The sequence below is a fragment of the Puma concolor genome, chromosome B3 (assembly GCF_028749965.1).
Source record: "Puma concolor isolate L17-30 chromosome B3, mPumCon1.1.hap2, whole genome shotgun sequence".
NCBI classification, from domain to species: domain Eukaryota; kingdom Metazoa; phylum Chordata; class Mammalia; order Carnivora; family Felidae; genus Puma; species Puma concolor.
In genome coordinates this window covers 82,892,877-82,915,926 of record NC_141672.1, presented here as the reverse complement: position 1 = coordinate 82,915,926, position 23,050 = coordinate 82,892,877, and the positions used below count along the sequence as shown (strand labels likewise).

General features: G+C 40.1%; 1 protein-coding gene across 7 annotated transcripts in view; it reads right to left on the bottom strand.

The window, feature by feature from the left end:
- Positions 1 to 23,050, bottom strand: part of CDIN1 (CDAN1 interacting nuclease 1) — a 284,310-nt gene that overhangs the window by 162,314 nt on the left and 98,946 nt on the right. For all 7 annotated transcript variants that reach the window (XM_086710308.1, XM_025919479.2, XM_086710305.1 and 4 more), the window contains 3 exons: positions 21,656 to 21,723; positions 8,297 to 8,362; positions 7,325 to 7,430 (listed from right to left, as the gene is read on the bottom strand). In XM_086710308.1, coding sequence (XP_086566434.1) covers positions 7,325 to 7,430; positions 8,297 to 8,362; positions 21,656 to 21,723 — 240 coding nt within the window. The remainder of the gene's footprint in view (positions 1 to 7,324; positions 7,431 to 8,296; positions 8,363 to 21,655; positions 21,724 to 23,050) is intronic.

Below are 23,050 nucleotides of genomic sequence, written 5' to 3'. Positions count from 1 at the left end.
TTTCCTAACACCAGTACAAGAAATGACTTTGGAAAATACACGTATTTTCTTCCTTTGATACTGTTCTTTAGAATCATTCAAGAAGGGTTCATGGCCTGGCCCAGAACTTGAGCGGATTCTGCTCTGGAACACTATGGTTATATCTTAACCCGTGGGGTAAGGAGTCTTCAGGACCAAGGGGACATCCCTCACTTGATGTCTATTCCCCCAATCTCTTTCTAGGCCACACTTCATGTACCACGGACCTGACAAATTCCTGATCAACTAGCCATGAGACCACCCCCAAGGCCTGAATAGCCCTCTCTCTCCAGTTCATCTGACTGATAAGGTGGCGGACCACCAGAGTGTCTATCTCTGCCCTGAAAGATGGCCAAGGGCAGTGGTTTGTGGGAATGTGCACGGCACTGGATGTGCAGAATGCAGTGTGCTTGACAGTTTCCCACAGGTAGGACTGGGCCAAGGGTAGGAAGACAAGAGAGGTGAACTATGCAGTGGCACCAACGATGCCACCATTGTCATATGCAGTCTGGATCTCCACGGAGGCTGGGAATTCTTAATGCAAATCTTCCTATAGGACAAAAGACACTTTATTGTTTGTTAACTTGATATACAACCTTAAATACTGAGGCTCATGGTATACAGGGCTCCATATGTACTCTTGCCCCGAGCCACTGGAATGTATAGGGTGGGCCCAAGTTTTATGTATCCCCTAAAGAAACCACAAAGTATCTTCTGCTCAGGATTCTTAAGGCATTCCATGTCAAATCTCAAATGAGAGATTTGGTTCAAGTTTTGTGAAAGCAAGTAATGAGATTATAAATATTTATTTAGAAAACTTTATGTGTTTGCCTTTTAGTTATCAGTTGTGTTCTATTTTAAAACTCCTTACGTAAATACGCTGTAGTTGATGAAATAGATCTGCGAAAGTCTATACATCTGAAAAGTCTAGAAAAGCTTTTTTTAAAAAATGAGGCATTTTTCTCAGTTCTTAGAGTGGCATTCTCAAAGAAAAAAAAAATTGGGCCCTATTGTGGTATAATGTCACAGTGTCTGACAATCCTTAATGGAGGATTCAAAATGTTATCGTCTGCCATGCACCAAAAAATTCACCCATATATTCATTTGTTCAAATAAATATCTACTGACCACCTACTGGCACCACCACCAGCCAGGCATTCCACCAGATTCTGGGCATTTTGATGACAGATAAAACATAGAGATAAGATGAAACTCAATATTAACTGGAGGAAGGTGACAAGTAAACAAGAAATTTCAATAGTTGACACATGCTATGAACTTATCAGCAGAATGCAGGGTGGGTACTAAACCCAACCCTGGAATGCAGGAAGGTTTCCCAAAGACACATCAGCCAAGCTGAATAGCTGAAGAGGAGTTTATCTGGCAGAGAAAGTAAATAAAAATGTCCACTCGGAACACTTTTAAATTACATCAGACAGTGATATACAGGAAAAAAAGACACGGGAATGAGTATTTGTTGACCACTGGGTACTTCAAAAGTGTCATATGTGTGGGGCGCCTGGGTGGCTCAGTAGGTTAAGCGTCCGACTTCAGCTCAGGTCATGATCTCACAATTTGTGAATTCAAGCCCCACGTTGGGCTCTGTGCTGACAGCGCAGAGCCTGGAGCCTGCTTCGGATTCTGTGTGTGTGTCTCTCTCTCTCTGCCCATCCCTCACTAGTTCTTTGTGTCTCTCTCAAAAATAAATAAAAACATTAAAAAAAAGTTTTTATAAAGTGGCATATGTGTACTAAATAACTGGTCTTCATCACGACATGGTCAAGATGGATTACTGACACCATTTTATTGGAGAAAACAAAGACTCAGGAGGGTTAAGCAAGTCATCCCTAGTCATGGGACTGGAAAGTGGCATAGCCTGGATTCAAACTCAAGAACAGGAGAGATTCCTCCCATTGTTTCAAGGATCACTACACTGGAAAATCATGCTGAGACAAAACTTTGACTTGTCCTTGCCAGTCAGTAAGTTTCGATCCTCTTTGAGAGAAAAAGAGGTAATACATGCAAAGTGCACTGTAGTTTGTAATAGATGCCATGGGTGACAGTGTGCCAGAGTGTGTCCAGAACGGCAGATGGCAGGGCTGAACTTGTGGTTGGGATTCCCACCTTCTTGATCAGGAGTTGTTGGGCACTGTTCACGTGCTGCCTTAGCTGCTGGCAGATCTTTGCTATTTAGCGTCACTTAAAATTTTCATTCAGATGGACCCACTTTATCTCCAAACACTAAAAGTGAGCACAGGGTGTCTACTCCTATGTCTCTGAAAGGTCACGTATATATACAAAACCCATGCATGTAATTTGGACTCAGATTATAGAATTGTGTTTTTTTTTTTTTTTTTTTTTTTTAACCTGTCACCACCAGAATATGAAAATACACTTAGTAATACTGGCCAAATTGTCAAGGAAGTCACTTTTTGACTACAGAAGTAGAATGAAAAGGTTATTGGGGTATTGACTGCATAAGGAAATATGGTTTTTATACAATTTATATTTACAGTGCTATGTATATGGGATATCTGTGTGTATGTGTGTAAATATGCATGTATTTTTTTTAAGTTAAAAAAATTTAAACGTTTATTTTTGAGAGAGAGAGAGAGAGAGAGAGAGTGAGAACATACGAGTGGGGGAGGGGCAGAGAGAAGGGAATAGGATCCAAAGTGGGCTGTGTGCTGACAGCAGAGAAAGCCCAATGTGGGGCTCGAACTCACGAACCATGAGATCATGACTTGAGCTGAAGGCGGTGCTTAACCAACTGAGCCACCCAGGCACCCAGTATGTATGTATTTTCTTTTTTTTTTTTTTTTAATTAAAAAAAATTTTTTTTAAACGTTTTTATTTATTTTTGAGACAGAGAGAGATAGAGCATGAACGGGGGAGGGTCAGAGAGAGAGGGAGACACAGAATCTGAAACAGGCTCCAGGCTCTGAGCAGTCAGCACAGAGCCTGACGCGGGGCTCGAACTCACGGACTGCGAGATCGTGACCTGAGCCGAAGTCGGACACTTAACCGACTGAGCCACCCAGGCGCCCCTGTATGTATTTTCTATACAATTGTATATATAGTCTTATAGAATTTGGGGCTGTATTATGGTCCAGATGCTGCTTCTCAGAGGCCTTTTTTATTTCCTTTAACTCCACAGAAGTAGAGACTGTGCAGCTTGAGGAGTTATTTAATCAAGGTTCATACCTGGGATAGGGGCCTGCTCATGGGAGAGGCAGCTTATGTTCTGTACTCAATATCTTTGGCTTCAGGGAAGGTGATGGCATTCGAAACTCAGATTTTTCTGAGGTTAATTAAACCGGGGAAAATATCTGAAGCTTTGATTACAAAGGAATGAGGGGCATACTACATACAGCCATACAAAAGGAAAACCCCTTTAATAAAGGCTTGTATTCAAACAAATTGATGCTTATTTAAATGTTTATTCTTTCCCTCAGAAAGGGATAAATATTAGGAAGAAAAGTCCAACTAAGTGAGAAGAGAGAGATGACTGAAGTGAGGCCTTTTAGACTGAGTGGGTCAGGGAAGGTTTCCCTGACGAGGGGAAATGTGAGCAGACACCTGAATGGTGTGAAAAGTTTACCATGTGGAGATTCAAATGAAGAAAGCTCCAAGCAGACGAATTAGCCAGAGTAAGAGTTCTGAAGTAGAAATCAGCAGTGTAGATTTAAGGAAGGCCCAGAAAGCCAGTGTGGCCCCAGAAGTATAAGAGGGGGAGGGAGCCTTAGTTGAGGGGAGAGGGAGAGAGGGAGAGAGAGGTAGATGTGCAAATAACTGGGGGTGGTGGAGGGCCAGATCATGCAGGGCTCTGAATGTCATGTGAAAGAGTTTGGGTTTTATTTTAAACGTGATGGGAAGCCACTGAGGAGGTTTGAGCAGGAAGCAACACAATCTGATTTGTATTACCCAACAGTCACTCTAGCTAGGGTATGAAAAACAGACTATAGGAAGGTAACAGTTAATGTATGGAAACCACTTTGGAAGCTCCAGCAACCATCCAAGAGGTGATGACAGACAGCGAGGTGATGCCAAGTAAGAAGGTGATGCTGAGGCATGATTGGAGATATGGCAAAGATGGAGCTGAGGACTTTTGGGTAGGCTGGTGATGGGTTAGGTCTTTGGCTTGAGCAACTTGGGCAAATTGTGATGCCATTAGTTGATCTTGGGAGGAATCGGGGGAAGCAACGAGCCTGAGGAGGCAAATCAAAGGCTTAACGTCAGACATGTTAAGTCTGAAATAGCCATTAGATATCCAAGAGGAGACAGGAGTGGACAGTTGCAGAGACAAATTTGTACTCAGAGGAAATATTAGGACTGGGAGTAAGAATTAGGAGATACTATTATAGAGATGGTATATAAAACCATAGTCTCCGATGAGATCTCCAAGGGAGCATGCAGGAGTGAATGTAGAGGGCAAAGGGAAGAGGGGTGAGCACTGAGTTCCAGGGCCCTCTTCCCACACGGAGCTGGGAGGAGGAAAAGCCAGCAGAGCAGACGGAGTATGCTGCTGTAATGTAGGAAGCAACCCACTAGAGTACCTCTTGGAAGTCAAGAAAAGACATTTTAATAAAGACAGAGGGTATGATCAACATTGTGAAAAGTTGCTGAAAGAATGAGTAAGCATAGCAACTTATATAAAAAAAGAAAACTCTTTCAGAAACATTAAGCTAAGAATTAAGGGCTCTGTAATTACTTATGTGAGAAAAAGGGCTTATACAAGGTCACGATTCTACAAATATTAATTGAACGGTCTTCTTATAAAATCCGACGCTTAATCTAAAAATAGTGTGACAGGGGTGTTGGGTGGGTCAGGCAGTTAAGCTTCAGACTCTTGGTTTCTGCTCAGATCATGAATTCGTGGTTCCGTGGGATCGAGTCCCACTTGAGGCTCCGTGCTGAGTATGGAGCCTGCTTGGGATTCTGTTTCCCTCTCCCCCCACCCCCAACTCTCTTTTTCTCTCTGTCTCAGCCCCTCCCTGGCTCGCAAAGCTCTCTCCCCTCTCTTTCTCAAAATGAATAAACATACATACATACATACATAAAAAAGTGACAATTTGATAACAGTGCGTATGTTAACTAGAGGCTGCTTATACAAATGAAGCAATTAACCCAAATGCCAACCAACCAACAGCCTCCTTGAAAGGCTACCCACAGGTGGGAGAGAGGATTTTTTCCACTCTCAACAATTTTAGCAACTAGTATGTGAGTTATGTTGAGGCTAAATATAAAGAGTAGGATTCCATACTTTCATAAATGGGCTAAGTCAAAATGCCCTATCACTGGTGAGTTTGTGTCACTGTTGTAATCAAAATTTTATGTCCAAGTCAATGCCTCTGTGTTCCATTTTGGATGTCACCACTACTTCCATTTCTTGGCCTCTCCGCAGACATTTGGTAAAACTACTGAATTCTGTGTAGCGTATTTTCTCCTTGGATGACCTAGAATGATTCAAAACCAAGGGCTACTTTTCCTTTATCACACAATATGCCCTAAATGAATCATGCCCAGTAGCTGGTAGATATTCAAAGAAAAGGGTTAGGGAATGTAAACCAATAAGCATGTAAGTAAAGCATCACTGAACTAGAAAAAGTAGCACACAGCAGAATAATCTAAAATCCAGTCCAAAGGCAACTGTATTAAATTATCTATGGCTCCCATGTCCTCCAGCCAGGTCAACAATGTATAGAAGGCTGATTACTGACTAGATTATTTAACCAGCCTCTAAAATAGAGAGTGCTAGGTACACAGTAGGCACTCAATACCTGTAGAGTTATTTTAGAAAGAAAATATGATTTTGGAATTTTTAAGCAAGCTCTACTCTTTGGAATTCAATTTGTAATTGTTCCTCATGAAAGGCTTGACCAGCACCAAAGTGGGGGCACGGTCTCCGTGCATAATGATTTTATCAGTTTTTAAAAATGCTTTAGCAAACTAAACTTACACAATTTGATTTTCTTGCCATTGCTTTCCCTATACCATCAAAGATGATTCTTTCTTTACTATTTCGAACTCATAAAATTGCTAAAAATCTAAAATTCAATTTGCCACATTACTACTAATTTGAATAATGGCTGAATAAAAGACAGGGAACGCTGAAGCAGCATTGATTTCTAAAACATTTTGCACTTTCCTCCTCCATCCCTGTAAAGTAAAGCTCGGATGCTACGCACAATTACACAAGAAAATCAAGAAAGCCATTACATTCAGCATTTTGTCATGATCATTGTTACCATGGCAAAAAGTGGGCTTAGTTTAGCACAGCTGTCACGGACGAGGTCTGCTGGCCTTTTGTAAAGCTGAGTAACAATATGATACCAAATTCTGTAGCCTGTCACTGTTTTGTTTTGTTTTGTTTTCTTCCCCAGGACAAGACTATTGTCCACAGATGTTACTGTCTCGTTCCTTAATGATCTGGGCCAGTGTCGTCGTCTTACTGTATTCTTGGCCAGTGACTGAGGAACAGAGTTAATCTAGGAAGGTTACTGCTTGCCCTACGTCCTGTTCTAAGGGGGGAAAAATGTGTGGTGTGAAAACTTGGGACTTCAATACTAGAAAAAGCCAAAGTTTCAACAGTGGTACTATAAATGACTACAGAGAGGCGCTGGAGAGGGCATGGGTTTGGGAGTGAGAAAGACAAATGCATGATAACTAACTGTAAGGCATATACTTTCTCTCTGAGAATCAGTTATGTATCAAGTAGGAGAAGTAACTTCCTTGTGAGGACTAACAGAGAATGTGGAGGCCCAGGCACATTGAATGGTGGGTATTCAATAACAAAAGCATCCTCCCCTCCGACCTTTTCCCTTAATCACTAAGATTTCCATGCCTTGAAGTTGGTAGGGAAACTGTTTTCTGTTGGAAGGTAAATCATTTTGATCTTTCACATCATTTGTACACTATCCTCACAGAGCTAAGGGTAAGGTATTTTTAAAGGTCTGAGAGTATGCATAAATTTCACATCAAAAAGAAAAAAAGTTAGTGTCGATACCGTAATACGCCCCATATCTTATTACTTCTGGTTTTAGTGATGCCAATATTATCGCTATAAAATGGAATATGGGAGTATATACTAATTTTGACCTTATGCAGAGATTTTTACTTTTAAAAAATGAAGCAACATTATGAAAGCAGAGAAGTTTAAATTATCTGAAATGAATACATTAATCAAGTCTCTGTACTTACCAGAAACAAAGGCTACGAGCATTTTTACCAGCTAAACAAAATATTTTTTCTAATGAGATTTCAGCTGAGTATCGTTTATCTTAAGAGAAAAATAATGGGACCTTACCTATTCCAGTAGCTCCAGAACTGGTCATGCAGGTAGGCATGGTGGCTACATTCATCACCAAATGAGGCTTTGCTTTCAATCCAGTGAATTATGTGCCCTTCTACAGCTAAGGGACAAAGCATTACTAATACAGAGCAAAGAGAAGGGAAGACTGAAAATACTGAACTCTGTCTAGGCCTCTCTGTACTTCAAATTAGCAAGCGGAGGCTTAGCCCTCGCTGTCATCTACGGATGTAATTAGAAAACAACACATCGTGTGTGTTCTTATGAGGAGCATTAATGCAATAATCATATCCCTTTGATTTACATCATCCTCTTCGAAAGCCCCTCTCCTACTTTGACGCTGCCTCTGTAAGTGGGCAAGTAACGGGAAAGCAAACCAAAGCAAGCCAGCCTGGCTTCTCAACAGAACCACGTGGAAAAATTCAGAATTGAGAGAGATGACTTGAAAATGGCACCCCAGGGGCGCCTGGGTGGCGCAGTCGGTTAAGCGTCCGACTTTAGCCAGGTCATGATCTCACGGTCCGTGAGTTCGAGCCCCGCGTCAGGCTCTGGGCTGATGGCTCGGAGCCTGGAGCCTGTTTCCGATTCTGTGTCTCCCTCTCTCTCTGCCCCTCCCCCGTTCATGCTCTGTCTCTGTCTGTCCCATAAATAAATAAAAACGTTGAAAAAAAAAAATTAAAAAAAAAAAAAAAAAAAAAAGAAAATGGCACCCCAAATGTCTTCAGAGGATATGCTTATTTCTCAAATTGAGGTAAACGTTTTCAAGGCAGAGATTTCTTCTGAATCTATTATTGTCTGTAATTCTAAAACAATCTTTTCCAACAATTTCACCCATTTAAAGCTAATCTACTCTGGTTACATTTGCTAATATTAACAAAAAGTAAAAAACAAAACAAAACAAAAAGTCTACGGAGGAAACACACCCCCTTTCTCTATAAAAAAAATGCAGAAGAGAGTTTAAGGACTTACCAACTGGAACTTGTAAAATAAAGTCTGGTGTTTTGTCATAACCCTTGGCACGGAGCTGATCTTCATCTACAGGAAAAACAAATACTGTTACTTCTAATAGTGTTCCATTAACAAGACAGCAATATAATTGCTTTTTTTTTTCTTAAAAATGTATAAAAATTACTAATGCAGTCATACATATCTTTCTTAGGCATGCAATGCGGTGTCAGAATAAATGAACTTTCTTAACAAACCTGAAGCATAGATTAAAAAAAATGCCTCTTTGTCCCTTCTGCAAGTTTATGTCTTTATTATAAATATCATTAATTCAAGCTGTCATCTGCTACCTTTTTTGTAATTGAAAATACTCAAAATAATGAAATATACTTACTGATTAAAAGAAAAGGCTTTCACCACTATGAATATCACTAATGTTATCAGCCAATATTGGCAATTTACAGGGAGGCACAAGCACAGTGGCCTTTACAATTATAAAGCAAATGTTTTCATTAGAGCAATTAAGAAAGTTTAGTTTCAATTAGTAAAACTATCCCTACACACAAGAACACAGAAAGGGACAAGGACAATAAGATCGCTACAGAGAATTAATTGCCCTGCTTAATTCCTTTGGTATGCTATTGTTTCTGGCATTTAACAGAGTTTTACAACTAACAATATGTAATTCTGAAAAGCAAACAGGCTTTGAGATTTTTTTTTGTAAGTCTGTTCGATTTCTTGATCCTCTGTAAATATCAATGATCCATTCAGAAGGAAGGGAGGCAGGAAAACAGGGGGCTTGAGAAAGTTGGAAAAAACTAGCAAGGTGCTTGGTTTAAAAAAAAAAAAAAAAAAAAACTTCCAATATTTTCTAAATGCTGTCCTTGACTTCTAATGGCATTACAATGTGATTTCTGAAATGAAGAGTTCTCCATTAGATTTTGGAGTGACCTGGTCATTCAATTCCAGACATGGCTTTCTGTCTTCACCCAACCTCAACTAATGGCCCAACCAAGTAACAAGGAAGGCTGTGTGGTCTCTTAACACCTACTGGGCTGTTGACATTGTCATGCATCCCATTCGCCTTCCTGCATCACCTTTGATTAAAATTAATGGCCCATTCCCAGTGTTGGGTAGCTTATTTCCAATCCATTTGTCAGCCCAAGACAGTGGTTTCATGGCCAATGTTCAGAAACTCTGTTTTAGAACACTCTTGTGTACATCTTGAAAGGTCAGCATTTTAAACGTAAATAACCTTTTAATGACAAGACATATTTAAACTAGATATTTAAGTTAAATTTTGTTAAAAGCCAATGTCCTTTATCCAGACTTTGAAGGATTAATGCCAGAATTCACAACAATCTCCCCTCCTTGAAATATAAAAGATCTTAACTATTGAGATAAGAAAATACAAATTTAAGTAATTTTACTTTAAAAACAAGAAAATGTGGAAGACTGGACTGCAGATGAACCAGACTGGGAAAAATTTTTATCCTCTCGATACACTGGCCACAACAAGAATATTCACTGGAAAAGACATTTATTAAAAGCAACTCAAGTGCCTTGAGGTGATGTTACTATAGCTGATGAACAGTTTTAAAAGCTGGGTTGACATTAAAAAACAGAGATTAATACTGCATTAAAACTATCCTAGCTTGATCAACCTTTGCAGATGTTAAAATCTGTTTCAGAAAGAAAAATGATTATGTTTCTGACAGCAGCTCAAAACAAAATTTCAAAGGTCACCAACCAATCCAAATGCACATATTAAAACCCCTTTGGAGGTACATGTTGCACTCCTGTTCACTGCACCAAAATTACCAACACAATACTTAGAATTTAAACACTGTCACTTAATGTGAAAGCGCGCGCGCACACACACACACACACACACACACACACACACACACACCCCTAAACCATGGGCAGAAAACATCAGGTGAGGTTAGAGAATCTTCCCATCTTTCAGTGGAGAACTTTCAAGTGTAACCATGAACTTTCTCACTCCATTCTCCCCCTCTCTGCCACCCCCTCCCCCGCCCCAGCCTTCTCAGTAGGAAGTTGATCCGATAGTAACTGTACCCAAAGGATAGCTTCTAGAAGTCTGTGTCACCACTAGTGATATCATATATATATATATTGAGAGTAAAGAGGTTATTCCACGTCTGAAATACCATGTTATTTATTGGGTCTCTACCCCATTCTTTTATTTACTAAAGTCTCACTGCCTTACCATTCCTGTTTCAACCTTCACATTGTTTCTTTCATCCTAGATTTCCCAAAAAAGGAAGAGAGAATTGTTGCAGGATTTTTCACCTCAATACATGAGATTCGCTGTCTCTCTGCTTAGAAGAATGAAGAGGTGGACACAAAATGAGCAGCAGGCAAAAGTTTATTAGAGTATAAGATTAGAAAGTAAGAAGAGAAGGAAGGCTCTCTTTACAGAGAGGGGCCATTTGAAAATGAATGTCTGCTACTTTAGGCAAGGGTCATTGTTGTACAAGGTTCTAGTCAGCACCCCTTCCCTTCCCCCTCCTTCCTTCTCAGGTTCTACCCTAACTGGCTGAATAACTCTAGGTGCGAGGTTGTCCATTCCTGATTGGCTTGACTCCATTGTGTGAGGAGTCAAACTGCTCACACTGTCCCTTGTGCAACGTAAGTTTTATGGATACTTTTTTTAGTTAGGTGTTTTGATTGTCAAATTCCTGAGGAGATCCTGAGGGGGAGTAGGTGGTGTCTATCACATTCTTAAGAGCAACTTTACGCCCCAGGGGGTTTGCTGTTTTCAAATGCTGCCAGCATTGTTCCAAAATATGTGTTTCCCCCCACCCAGGGACCTCAGGTATTAACCTTTCCCTCTCTGCCTATTTTAACTTTGCCCATAGAATGATGTGGGCAAAGTTCAGAGGAAATGACAGCCCAAGAATAGGGAGTAGCATCATGAGCAGGTGGCCTTCTTCACCTGGTTTAGGCCCCAGGAGAAGTTTCTATCATGGATCATCCTAGGGGGAGATTTTTAAGGTCAGCCCCATACATCTGGCCTGATTTCCTGGTCTTTATGCTCATTTCCTGGCCCCCCAGCCTAAAAAGATTCCTTACCACTAGATTACCCAAACCATTGGGTATGGATTTACATCCTGACTTTCTTGTCATGGTTCCAAGTCCATGATCTAGAGATTATGCTCAATCATCAGCCCACATTGCTTCCCTTCTGCTTCACTCTTTCTTCCTTCCCTTGTCTTATGGTGCTTACTCCCTATTTTCCACAGACGGGCGTGAAGCCTCTAGTCTGAGAACGGGAAATGTTTCCTTTTCATTTTTTTTTTTTTTAATTTTTTTTTTCAACGTTTATTTTTGGTACAGAGAGAGACAGAGCATGAACGGGGGAGGGGCAGAGAGAGAGGGAGACACAGAATCGGAAACAGGCTCCAGGCTCTGAGCCATCAGCCCAGAGCCCGACGCGGGGCTCGAACTCACGGACGCGAGATCGTGACCTGGCTGAAGTCGGACGCTTAACCGACTGCGCCACCCAGGCGCCCCGCCTTTTCATTTTTTAAAACCTATTCATTGCCTCACTCTTACCACCAACATATGCTTTGTATTTAATGTTCAAAAAGCTAAACTGAATAAAATACAAGTACCTTTTAAAGAATATCCATGCCTTCTACAAAGCCTAACTAGACTGACTTAATAATTTTCTCTCCTGATTTAACTTTCCATTAATCAATAAGACACAGAGACAAAAAAAAAAAAAAAAAAAAAAAAAAAAAAAAAAAATGTGGCCCAAAGTTCAAGGTTTTATTTGATACCTCTTACTGCTATCTTTCATCCTTGGTCCCAACTGTTTGCTCTGAGGTTCATCTTGATCATCAAAGAAGGAACTGCCTCCCTTTCCTTAACACTCATGGGAAGTTTTTCTACTTTTGTCTTTGATCTACAGTATTTTAAATAACATTGGAATTATCCATTCCTTAAAATATGGGTAGAATTCCTCACAGAAAACAATCTGGGCCTGGTGCTACACTGGTGGGCAGCCCTTTGGTTACTTTTCCCATTTCGTTGATAGCTATCAATCTGTTTAGATTTTTATCTCTTTTACAGTCAGTTTTGCAATCTATATTTTCCTTGAGAATTATACATTTCATCGAGGTTCTTATAGCTCTTTGTACATAATGGAGCCAAATGGCTACTTAAGATTCTTTGAACTTCCTAAATGGAAAACTGAATGTTTAAGTAACCTCATACTTTGAGGGGAAAAAAAAAAAAAAAAAAAAAAAAGAATAAAATTAACTAGAAAGGGCAAAAAAGAGGAATAACAATGTTTCAAAATAGCGCTTTTAGTACAGCTTCCCAAAATGTTGGAGATCAATATGAAATCAACCTCCAATCCTGTGTACTTATCTTATGCAGTGAATATAGGAAATTGGAAGTAAGGCTCATATTTAAGGTACATGTTAAAAACACCCAATATATTTCATAACTACTGAGTTGCTTAATGTCACAGTTCAAGCATTCACTATCAAAATTAACAGAATATTCTTGCTTAAAACAGCCTTCTTAGCCTCAAGATCCACAAAATGCAGGATTTTTAGATAATGTGTGTAACTCACGAACCACAGTATTTCTGAGCCTGAAAAGTCTTAGAGATTACTAGTCCAGTATTCCAATTTGTACATAATATAAATGGCCCAGAGGAGTTAAATGACTCACCAAGACCTAGGCCTCTTGGATAGCTAAAGACACAGGTAAAAACCTGCTTCAACCACATTCTAGTTGGTCCTAACAGACCACGTACCTCTTTTAATTAAATTTGATCATGTGTGACATTTATGAAGTAGGGGGAAAATTCTTATTTCCCTGCTGGAAGATCTTAAAGCACGGAAGAGGTGATGGCCATTGTCTGATAGTATTTAGGTTACATGTGCCTGAAAAGGAAATGAACTACATAATCTCGATTTCTAGCATTTCGGTGGTCCTCTCTCCAATTGAAATTTTAAAAACATCAATGAAACTGCATCCACAGATAAAACTGAGGTTAAATTTTTAAAAGCAACTCAGGTCTTCATTTATTTTTAAGTTGTCAGGCCTGCCTTTGCAGGGTATTTAAAAAAGGAATTTACACATACTTAAAGAACACTGTGAAAGTTTAATTTCTCTGGCCTTTTAATTACCCTCTCCTCTAAATGCCCCAAAATATCCAAAGCAATTAAGTACTAATTACACAATTTCTTTTTCTAAAATAAAGGGCTGATTTTGAGTCAGAGAACAAAACACATCTGAAACTAGTTAACATATACTTAAGAATCATAAAAGGGCATGAGGAGTACCAAGGAAAAGTTAGAGGTTTTCTTTTGTTTGTTTTATTAAAAGACTTTAAAATGTTAAGAAATACAGTTATTCCCAGGAAAATTATGCAAAATTCCAGTTCACAACGCCTGAAAATGAAAAGTAACATTGTGACCAGGCCTTTTATCTATGAATTTGTCAAAAGGCTTCTAAAATGCTAGGCTAAAATACATTCTTTGATAAAAAGAATTTTAACACCTATTAAATTTCTACTAAATTGAAGAAGGGCAAAAGATATATTGTAGTTTTCGTATGTGTTGATGGATATCTTTTCTATTCTCGCATTTTGTTTTCTTGTGTTTCCCCCCCCACCAAACTCTCATTCAATACTTGGAGCTATGGGCCCCCCGCCCCATCCCATATTTTTATGTTCTCAAAGAGTTTCACAGTCTTTTCTACCCAATTTAAGAAGTCAGCAAGGTTTCAGTAATAGATGTTACTATGATATGCAAACTATGTGCACAGAGACACCGAACAGATATGCATTTCATGGGGAGACCCACAGCACAGATAAATGAAATCTTTAGAGAACCCAAAATTTCATTACAGCCATTAGTTTCAACCTCTTCCCCCCAAGCTTCTTATCAAAGCTACTACTAAGGAATACAACTGACTGCTCTGACCTCGTCCTTTGCTTATGTCTTCAGGGGACAATACTAGTGAAAATTGAAATGGCCTAAAGATAGGAGACAAATGGGAGGTCACAAAGCTGGGACAGTGCAAAGTGGAGCTGAGCAGGCTGGTCCCTGCCGACTGGTGGCTGTGGAGACAGACAATATGGACAACAAAAGTAGAAGTCTTCTATATTTTACACCACATTTTAATTCTTTTGGTGTAATGCCACAAAAGAAGGGACGAATCAGAATGGCAGAGTAAAAAGAATACAGGGCAAGTGGTTGGAAAGGCACAGGCTATGGCCTGGGGCTAGATTCCTCCAAACAGAACAGGGGGCATTCGATGGGCACTAGAACACTTTCCAACTCCAAAATTCCAAGGAATGGATGATTAGCCTTTGCCCCAGCTCTGCTAGCTGTAGTCATTGATGGTAGAGCCTTCTGCAGGGCCAGTTCCATCTGTCCCAGAACCAATCTTGGTGAAGAAAGGAACAGTAGCAGTTCTGAGTCACAAAATGGATCTTGTACACACACACACACACACACACACACACGAAGCCAATCTTACTACAGCAGGATCAGATTTGACTCTCAATGCCTTTGGTTTATGGAGATTAACGCTCCAACCTGTAGTTAATTTTCTGTGGAGATGTTTTGAGTGTTTGTCCTGCATCCCATCCTGTTTGGCACTTCCATCCTACTTACAATGTGATTCTGGTGACCGGTACTGTGACCCCCAACTATCAGCCTCAGGGGTGGACACCTGACCCAGACTAGCTGATTAGAGTCCTTCCTCAGATTCATTACGGGACAAAAGAGAATCAACAACTTTTCTCCGAGTCTAAGGAATAAACAAACTAGCGACTGCCAGGGATCATCTTTGTTGCCTGAGAATGAAGCCAACACTTAAAAAAGCAGAACATAAGAGGGATAAAAGAGATGCTGATGACATTATTTTCTGTGTTCTGGATTCTACACACGCCAGAAACAAACTTCTCTCCTTTGGATTTTCCAAGTATACTGCTGAACCAATAAGTTCTCCTTGTGTGTGTGTATATATAATTTTTCGATTAGACTTTCGTCACAACCAAAAGAGTTCCAATATCTCTTCAGTGGCCAGGGTAGCAGACAAGCAGCAGACATGAGTTATCTAACCAGGGCCATGGCAAGGGAAGGGCCCAGAGCAGAAAGACTACTATATAGTAGGTGCACAGAGTAACCTGTTGTCAAAGCTCCAGGGAGCGTGTGGTGTTCTAGCAGCATGTATGTATGTCCACGGTTCTTTTCCCTTGGTCCCAGGGAGAAGCACACACAAGCATATTTAATAAGGGGAATAAGATGATCCTGCATCCCGACAATTTCCTCGGGAAGGAAGAACAGGACCTAATTCCCCATATCCCATCTCCAGTATCCTATTCCTGTTATTCTGAAAATTGTATCTCACTTTGTAACCTTTGGAGAGCTAGGAATTTAAATAGTTGATACATTTTTTCTTTTTTTTTAGAGAGAGAGAGAGCATGCGTGTGTGCATGCATGGGGGAGGGGCGGAGGGAGAGGGAGTGAGAGGACCTTAAGCAGGCTCCATGCCTGGAGCCCAACGAGGGGCTCGATCGTGAGGCCATAACCTGAGCCGAAATCAAGAGTCGGACACTTGACTGCCTAAACCACCCCGCCACTCCTAAATAGTTGATACCTTATGAAATATACCCAACCAGGTCAGTTCTCTTTAGCCTAGATAATCATGTGTTTTATTCCTAGTCCCTTATTCTCTACTGCTAACATCTGCACATAAACACAACCTTAGTACTCTAAATCTCATCTGTTCCTGCTGCCGGTTCTTCACCTGAAGTCACAATCCCCCGTTTGTCACATCATAATCACTTCCCCAGCAGAGCATTACTGCTTCAGGTGGGGAATAAAGCAGCAGGAGCAGATGAACTCTTAGAAACAAAGATCCTAATTTTTTTTACAGCAAAGGACATCCCTCACTAAGCCTACCTGGCTTTACAGATTATACCCTCCTGGAATCCCACAGAGTAATACACGAATGCTAGAAAAGCACCCACGTAAAATCTGCTGGTTTGTCATAAGGCAAGCCCAAACATGGGAGGGCGAGGTGGGGATAAAGCAAATGCCTCTCAGGTGTCAGTCAAAATAATTGTTAGCTTCCACTACCAGGGCGACATTCACTGGAAAGAATAAAATATCTCCAGAGCTATCCTTATTAAGCCAAAAGTAATAAGAATTTGCACCAGTCAGTGGCTGCGGAAGCCACTAATGAAAGTCCCTCTGACCTGGAGACATGCCAGCCCACGGGGGATGAACAGTTTGTCTCCAGTCTTTGGTATAAGCTCTTTCATAGCCCCCTGACAGTGCAAACAGTCTTACTGTCTTCTCACTATTTTTCTTTCCTCCCCTGCCTCTTGTCCCAGTATTTTCCTTTCCTCCCCTGCCTTTACCCGTGAGGAGGAGGCGGGGGGTGTGGGGGAGGGGGAAGCAATAATAACAAAACATGGCCTTGTTCATCATTTGAGAGATAAAAGTCAAAACATCTCTATCAGCAGTTAAAATATGTTTTCTATTTTGATGATATCTGAAATGGAACAAACCCTTAGCAGAGGGGATATGGATGATCACAGTGCTTGTTGGGTCAACCCAGAGTTTAAGAAGGGCTCCCTGTGAAGCCTTTCCAGGAAAATGGAGTTCCGAGGGCAGAGCAGCATGGAGACCCTAGGCTTGCCTCGTCCCTGAAACGCAACTAGATCAGCAGCAAACCATTTTGCACGCCTAGGAAACTGATCTGGGGATTAACACAACAATCTGCATAACTTGAGCCACACAACTCAGCAGCAGATACGTGGTGTGGGGAGGTGAGCTGGGGGAGAGAAAAGCCAAGGAAGGTGGGGCGCCGTTTTTATGGAGGGAGGACAGAGAAAGAGAAAGGAGGAGAGTGTGGTACATTGGGATCGTGCAAGAAAAGCACTCCCCAAAAGCAGCTGGAGAGAAGGAGAAAGAGTGAAGGAGGGCACTTTGTGCCTCCCAGCCTAGGAGTGGGCAGCAGGTTCTTCGTGATCTTCTCAGACTTTAAATGCTGACCTATAAATGTTAGTTCTATATTAACTCTCCTTGGAAAGAACTGCCATGAACTTACCTGAAACTTAAACTTATCTAAAATTTTCCTGGCAGGCTCCATGTTTGATTCAACCTCTATTCCTGTGTTCCTAATGGTGCCTGCCCAAAGTAAGCACTTAAAAGACATCTGTGTGCCGAACCACCAAAAGCGAAGAGTGGTTAGTGTAGTGGTAAGGCAGCCAAGCTAATGAACTCAACTAGCCATCCTGGAAGCACATGGTGACAGGAAGGCAACGGTGAACACGAGCAGGTGAGTAAGTAAAATTCTATCACCACTTCAGGAAAAGTAGCTTATGAGCCAGCAGCATTTTCTTCATATGTAAAGGGTAGCTCTTGAGTTTTAGTATAATCTGTACCTTTCTTTCAAATGTTTGATAGAAGTAGCATGACAACAGCCTTGAATGCATTTATTTTCATCATCAGTATAATCAAGTGAATACCTACAAAGATGCCCAAGAGATGGAACTATAGTCTCATTGAGTTGGAAGTGGCATTGTGTGACATCACTGTGAGCACCCGAGGATACAGAACGCTTATCATCATCTTCACGCTAACTTGCATAGAGATCACATTCAACAAAAATTAGTTGAAAAAGGGGCGCCTGGGTGGCTCAGCCGGTTAAGCATCTGACTCTTAATTTTGGCTCAGGTCACAATCTCGTGGTTCGTGAGTTCGAGCCCCATGTCGGGCTCTGCGCTGATGGTGCAGAGCCTGCTTGAGATTCTCTCTCTCCCTCTCTCCCTGTCTCTCCTCAAAAGAGGAGAGTGCCCCACACTCTCTCTCAAAAAAATAAACTTCAAAATACATTAATTAAAAAATTAGTTGAAAAGAATGCATGAATAATAAAAGAATTATAAGAACTCTGAAGAATTGCTAGAAATTATCTGTATTCATTTGCTTATAGCCTATCTCCCTACTAGACCGTAACTTCACGAAAGGAGGGACTTCACCTGACTTAATGTCTAGTTCCTAAGATAGTACCTGACTCAGTAACTTATTTTTGGAATAAATGAATAAATGTATGAATAAAAGATTTTTTAGTTGGAAAAAGTAAACATTTATTCAACTTTGATTTCTCTGAATACAATGTACCTATCCGTAGAAGTGCAAATGGATAATCTATAAAATCGGATAAATCCATGAGTACGCACAAATCTTCAATGAAAAGGACTCTTCTTTTTTTCTTTCCAATAGTGCTGGGTTAAATCCTGTGCCACAGCAACTGCTCAGTATGTGATTATGGATCAAGGAAAGTAAAAAAATTATTAGGGTTCAGAGAAAGGTTATTTATTTATTTATTTAATGTTTATTTATTTTTGAAAGAGAGAGTGAAAGAGTGCAAGTGGGGGAAGGGCAGAGAGAAAGGGAGACACAGAATCCAAAAAAGGCTCCAGGCTCTGAGCTGTCAGCACTGAGCCCGTGAGATCATGACTGGAGCCAAAGTCAGATGCTTAACCGACTGAGCCACCCAGGTGCTCCCAAGGTTATTTATTTTTAAAAAGGTCAGATATAATATGTATTTTATAAAATTACATATAGAGCACAATGGATGGAAAATTTTAAATGGGATAAAAAGTTTCGGGGAAGTCATAATTCTTAAGGAGGGTTAACATGTAAAATAAAGAATCCTTGTCTTTTGAGAGTACTGGTCAGATTAGAAACCAACAGAATGAGAAAGAGAGAAAGAGAGGGAGAGACCTTACTTTGGCTTATAAAAGATTCAAAGTATAACAAACATGTTTGTAATGTCTCTGCAACAAAATTCAAGATGTATACACATATAAACAAGAAAACATCAGATTAGAGGCTTATTTATATACCAATATTTTTCTCCAGTTCACTTAAAATGATGATCTATGGGGGCACCTGGGTGACTTAGTCAGTTAAGCATCCGGACTCTGGATTTTGGCTCAGGTCATGATCTCATGGTTCGTGAGTTGGAGCCCCATGTCAGGCTCTGCACTGATATTGTAGAGCCCGCTTGGGAATCTCTCTCTCTCTCTCTCTCTCTCTCTCTCTTCTCTCTCTCCTCCTCCCCTGCTTGCTCTCTCTCTCTCTCCAAAAAAATTACATTAAAAAAAATAAAATGATCTATCTACGTTTACCTGGCAAAGTACTTTATATCTAATTAATCACTGTGAGGGGGTATTTACAAGGTAAAAGAACAGCCCATAACAATCTTTCACACAAGGCTTTGAATTCTCATGTTTTAACCTGTAAATAAACATGTAATAATTCAGCATTAAAATGCTTAAAGTGCATAGATTAAATTAACTTCTTTGTATGCTGATAAGGAGATGCTTAAAAACATTACATGGAGTCAGCTAAACATTCCATAACCCATTTATTTGAAAGATCAGTTAAGTATCACCTTTGGGTATGCTTCAATAAAATAATTATCTCTAGATCTTATAGCACAGAGAACTAGATGGGACCCATCAATATTAAGTCCCCATTCTGAACTTGTATGCAAGTGCTAATGACTCTTTGGCATGTTTCTGCATGCATGGTCTTTGTTAGCCAAGGTCAAACCAGTCTAACACAGCTTCCAGAACCAAGGGACTCAAGGAACCTGGAACTCAGTTAAGCCTTGGCTCTTCCTCCCTGTTGGGGTCTTCTAGTTCTCAGGAAGGAAACAGAGAAAAGCTAGGCTAAGCAAAGAAACGATGCTGAGGGCCCGACTAGCCGTAAGCAGATGGTGCTAAGAGTAATACCAAGCAGTCCTGAAAATCTGGTGGCTTCAAAACAGTAAAACAGATTTGGCCATGCTATATTGGCCACTATCTGAGTGATCAATGTGATCAGATACTTCATAACACTATCAGAACTCCATAGTTCTAAGATGTATGTCATGATGATGCATCACGGGTCATCCATTCCAACGGGTTCTGAGCCATTATATAGTCTACGTCTGATTAGATTTTTTCTGTAAGATGGTTTCTTCATTGTTTGTAGTTATCTTCAATGGACATAACTAGGAAATATGGGTGCTATACACACACACACACACACACACACACACACACACACACACATCTGTATGCATATTTAATTTTTTAACCTAAGCCATGAATTTATGCTTTTACTTCCAATATTTTTTATTAGATTTTAAAAGGTGATTTCTATCTAATTTACCCTTTTACTAGGCTGAACATTTCAGCTGTCCTTACATGAAAAACCTTGCTCCTTTTACATATTGAAATTTAATTCATTAATTTGAGGCCATTGTCCTAATTTATCAACTTTCCTTAGCCCCTATTAAAGAACATTTATGAGATCTCCCATCTTAAAATTATCAACAACCTTATAATACATTCAACTCCATTGTCCAGTTCATTAATAAAAATATTGAATACTAAGACTTAAAACAGACTTTTTGCAGGCTTGTCTTCAACATCCCTCCCCAGCTTGACATAAGACTATTTAATGGACTTTACTTGGTCAAATCTTTGTCCATTCTGGGACAAAGATCGTGTAATCCAATATTCTGTGATTTTTTTTTTCCTAAAAAAAACCACACACTATGCAGACTTAAATATCTACATACAAACGATGTGTAAAATGCACACTTAGGTCTGTATAGAACCTTTACAAATTACCGCATTTACAATGGAGAAGAGGAATTAATTCACTGTAGAGTGCTTTATGGTTTCTGTGATCAGTTATCACATGTATACCCTTCAAGGCTTATTTTTAATGCTTCAGATGTTGAAAAAAATAACAATCTGTAGCAGGATCCTACATTGGCACATGAAAAAGACACACGGCCATGTATACGTGTTATATTTTTAAAAAATCACACTAAATCTATGGTGATCACACTAAATCTATCATATAAAAATAATAAAACCTTAATATCTGGCTTTCAAGGAAAACTATCCGATTCCACACATGAGACAAACATACCCAACATGAATTTTTCCAGCTACTCTTTTTAACATATAAAGCATCTTAGAGACAATATTTCTTGTGTTTCTTTTGCTCTTCAGGCCTAGATTATGGCTAATACCTCATGACACCAAAAGTAATACTGCAACAGATATTAAAGCACTTTTTCAGCCACTTATTCTATAAAATATTAATTGCAAGCCTGTGCATGTGCTGTATAGATAGGGATTAGGTAACCAAGTTCCTGCTCAGTTCTAAATCAATGAAAGATAACGTGCACAGCATCAATCATCGTTCTCTCTTCCTTTAGCACATAGTAAGTGCAAGTGGAAGATTTTTAAAAATATATATTTAAGCACTCATGGAGATATTACAGGCTAGAGAGAATGTAAGTAATACTTACCTAGGAAAGACAGGCTTTTCTCCAGAAGCAAGTCTCTCAGCAGGACTTCATGCTCATGACCAATGGCACTGGACAGGTTAGTTAAGGACAGTAACACAGGTGGAAGTAGATCATTAAAAAGAAAATGCTGATACCAGGTCTCTACTTTCAGATGAAATGGAAAGTGGAGGTAATCATAGCAACGATTTCCACACTTAGCCCACATCTCTAAGGAAAGAGATTTCTATACATGCACCCTCATTTAAATGGTTCCATGGAATTTTCCTCTTTCTGTAACATTTACATGCCTTTTGACAAATAAAGATTTGTAAACGGATGTGTACTTCGTCGTCTTTGAAAGGAGGGGGAGTCATTTTAAACATCCTTTGTACTATGTTAAAAATCCCTCAATTCAGGTTAGTACATTTATTGAGCACTTACTAAGTGCGGCAAAGCATTCCAAATTTCTAGCCCGTTTCATTTTCAGCCTGCTGCTGGTGAGCTTCTGCGAGGTGGGAAGCAGAACAGCCAATCTATTGAGAATTGTAGGTACTCTGGAAGGAGGTCATCCAGCAAAGGACTGCGGGTTGGGGTGCTGGTACAGAAGCTGTTTCAAGTCTTTCTATAGTGTGTTCCAGTGTATCATATTATCATCTAACACAGAAACAGATACAGGCACATACAAATTCTCTGAGGGATTACTATGAGGTCGGCACTGTGTTAAGTGCCATATGTATGTTGTTTCATGCTCAGTTATTATCATCCTTATTTTACAGATGAGGACACCAAGGCTTAGAAAAGAATCCGCACAAGTCCACACGGTTAATGTGTGGCAAAGCGGAGGATCTGAATGAGATCTCTACGAAGTCTTCGTTTGTGGCCTCCATACAACTTCTTGAAAAGTATTAAAATTAACTATGTGAAAATAATGGATACTAGCCAACAGTTCTTAAATTTTTTTTTTTCCAGCGTTTATTTTTATTTTTGGAACAGAGAGACAGAGCATGAACGGGGGAGGGTCAGAGAGAGAGGGAGACACAGAATCGGAAACAGGCTCCAGGCTCTGAGCCATCAGCCCAGAGCCCGATGCAGGGCTCGAACTCACGGACCGCGAGATCGTGACCTGGCTGAAGTCGGACGCTTAACCGACTGCGCCACCCGGGCGCCCCACCAACAGTTCTTAAATACCATAGACTAAGCCTTGGTGCTAAACACTGGGGGTATCATCGTTTTTGTGGGTGAAGTCCTCAACAACTTTGGTTATTTTATTGTTATAGTGTCACAGACTCACTACATTCAGCTACTCATATATGCACATGCCATTTGTTTCCTTACCGTCTTAGTTGTTGACAACTCCATGCTGTTCAAACCAAAATGTAGGTGTCCTAGACTCCTACCTGTCTCTCACATTCCTCT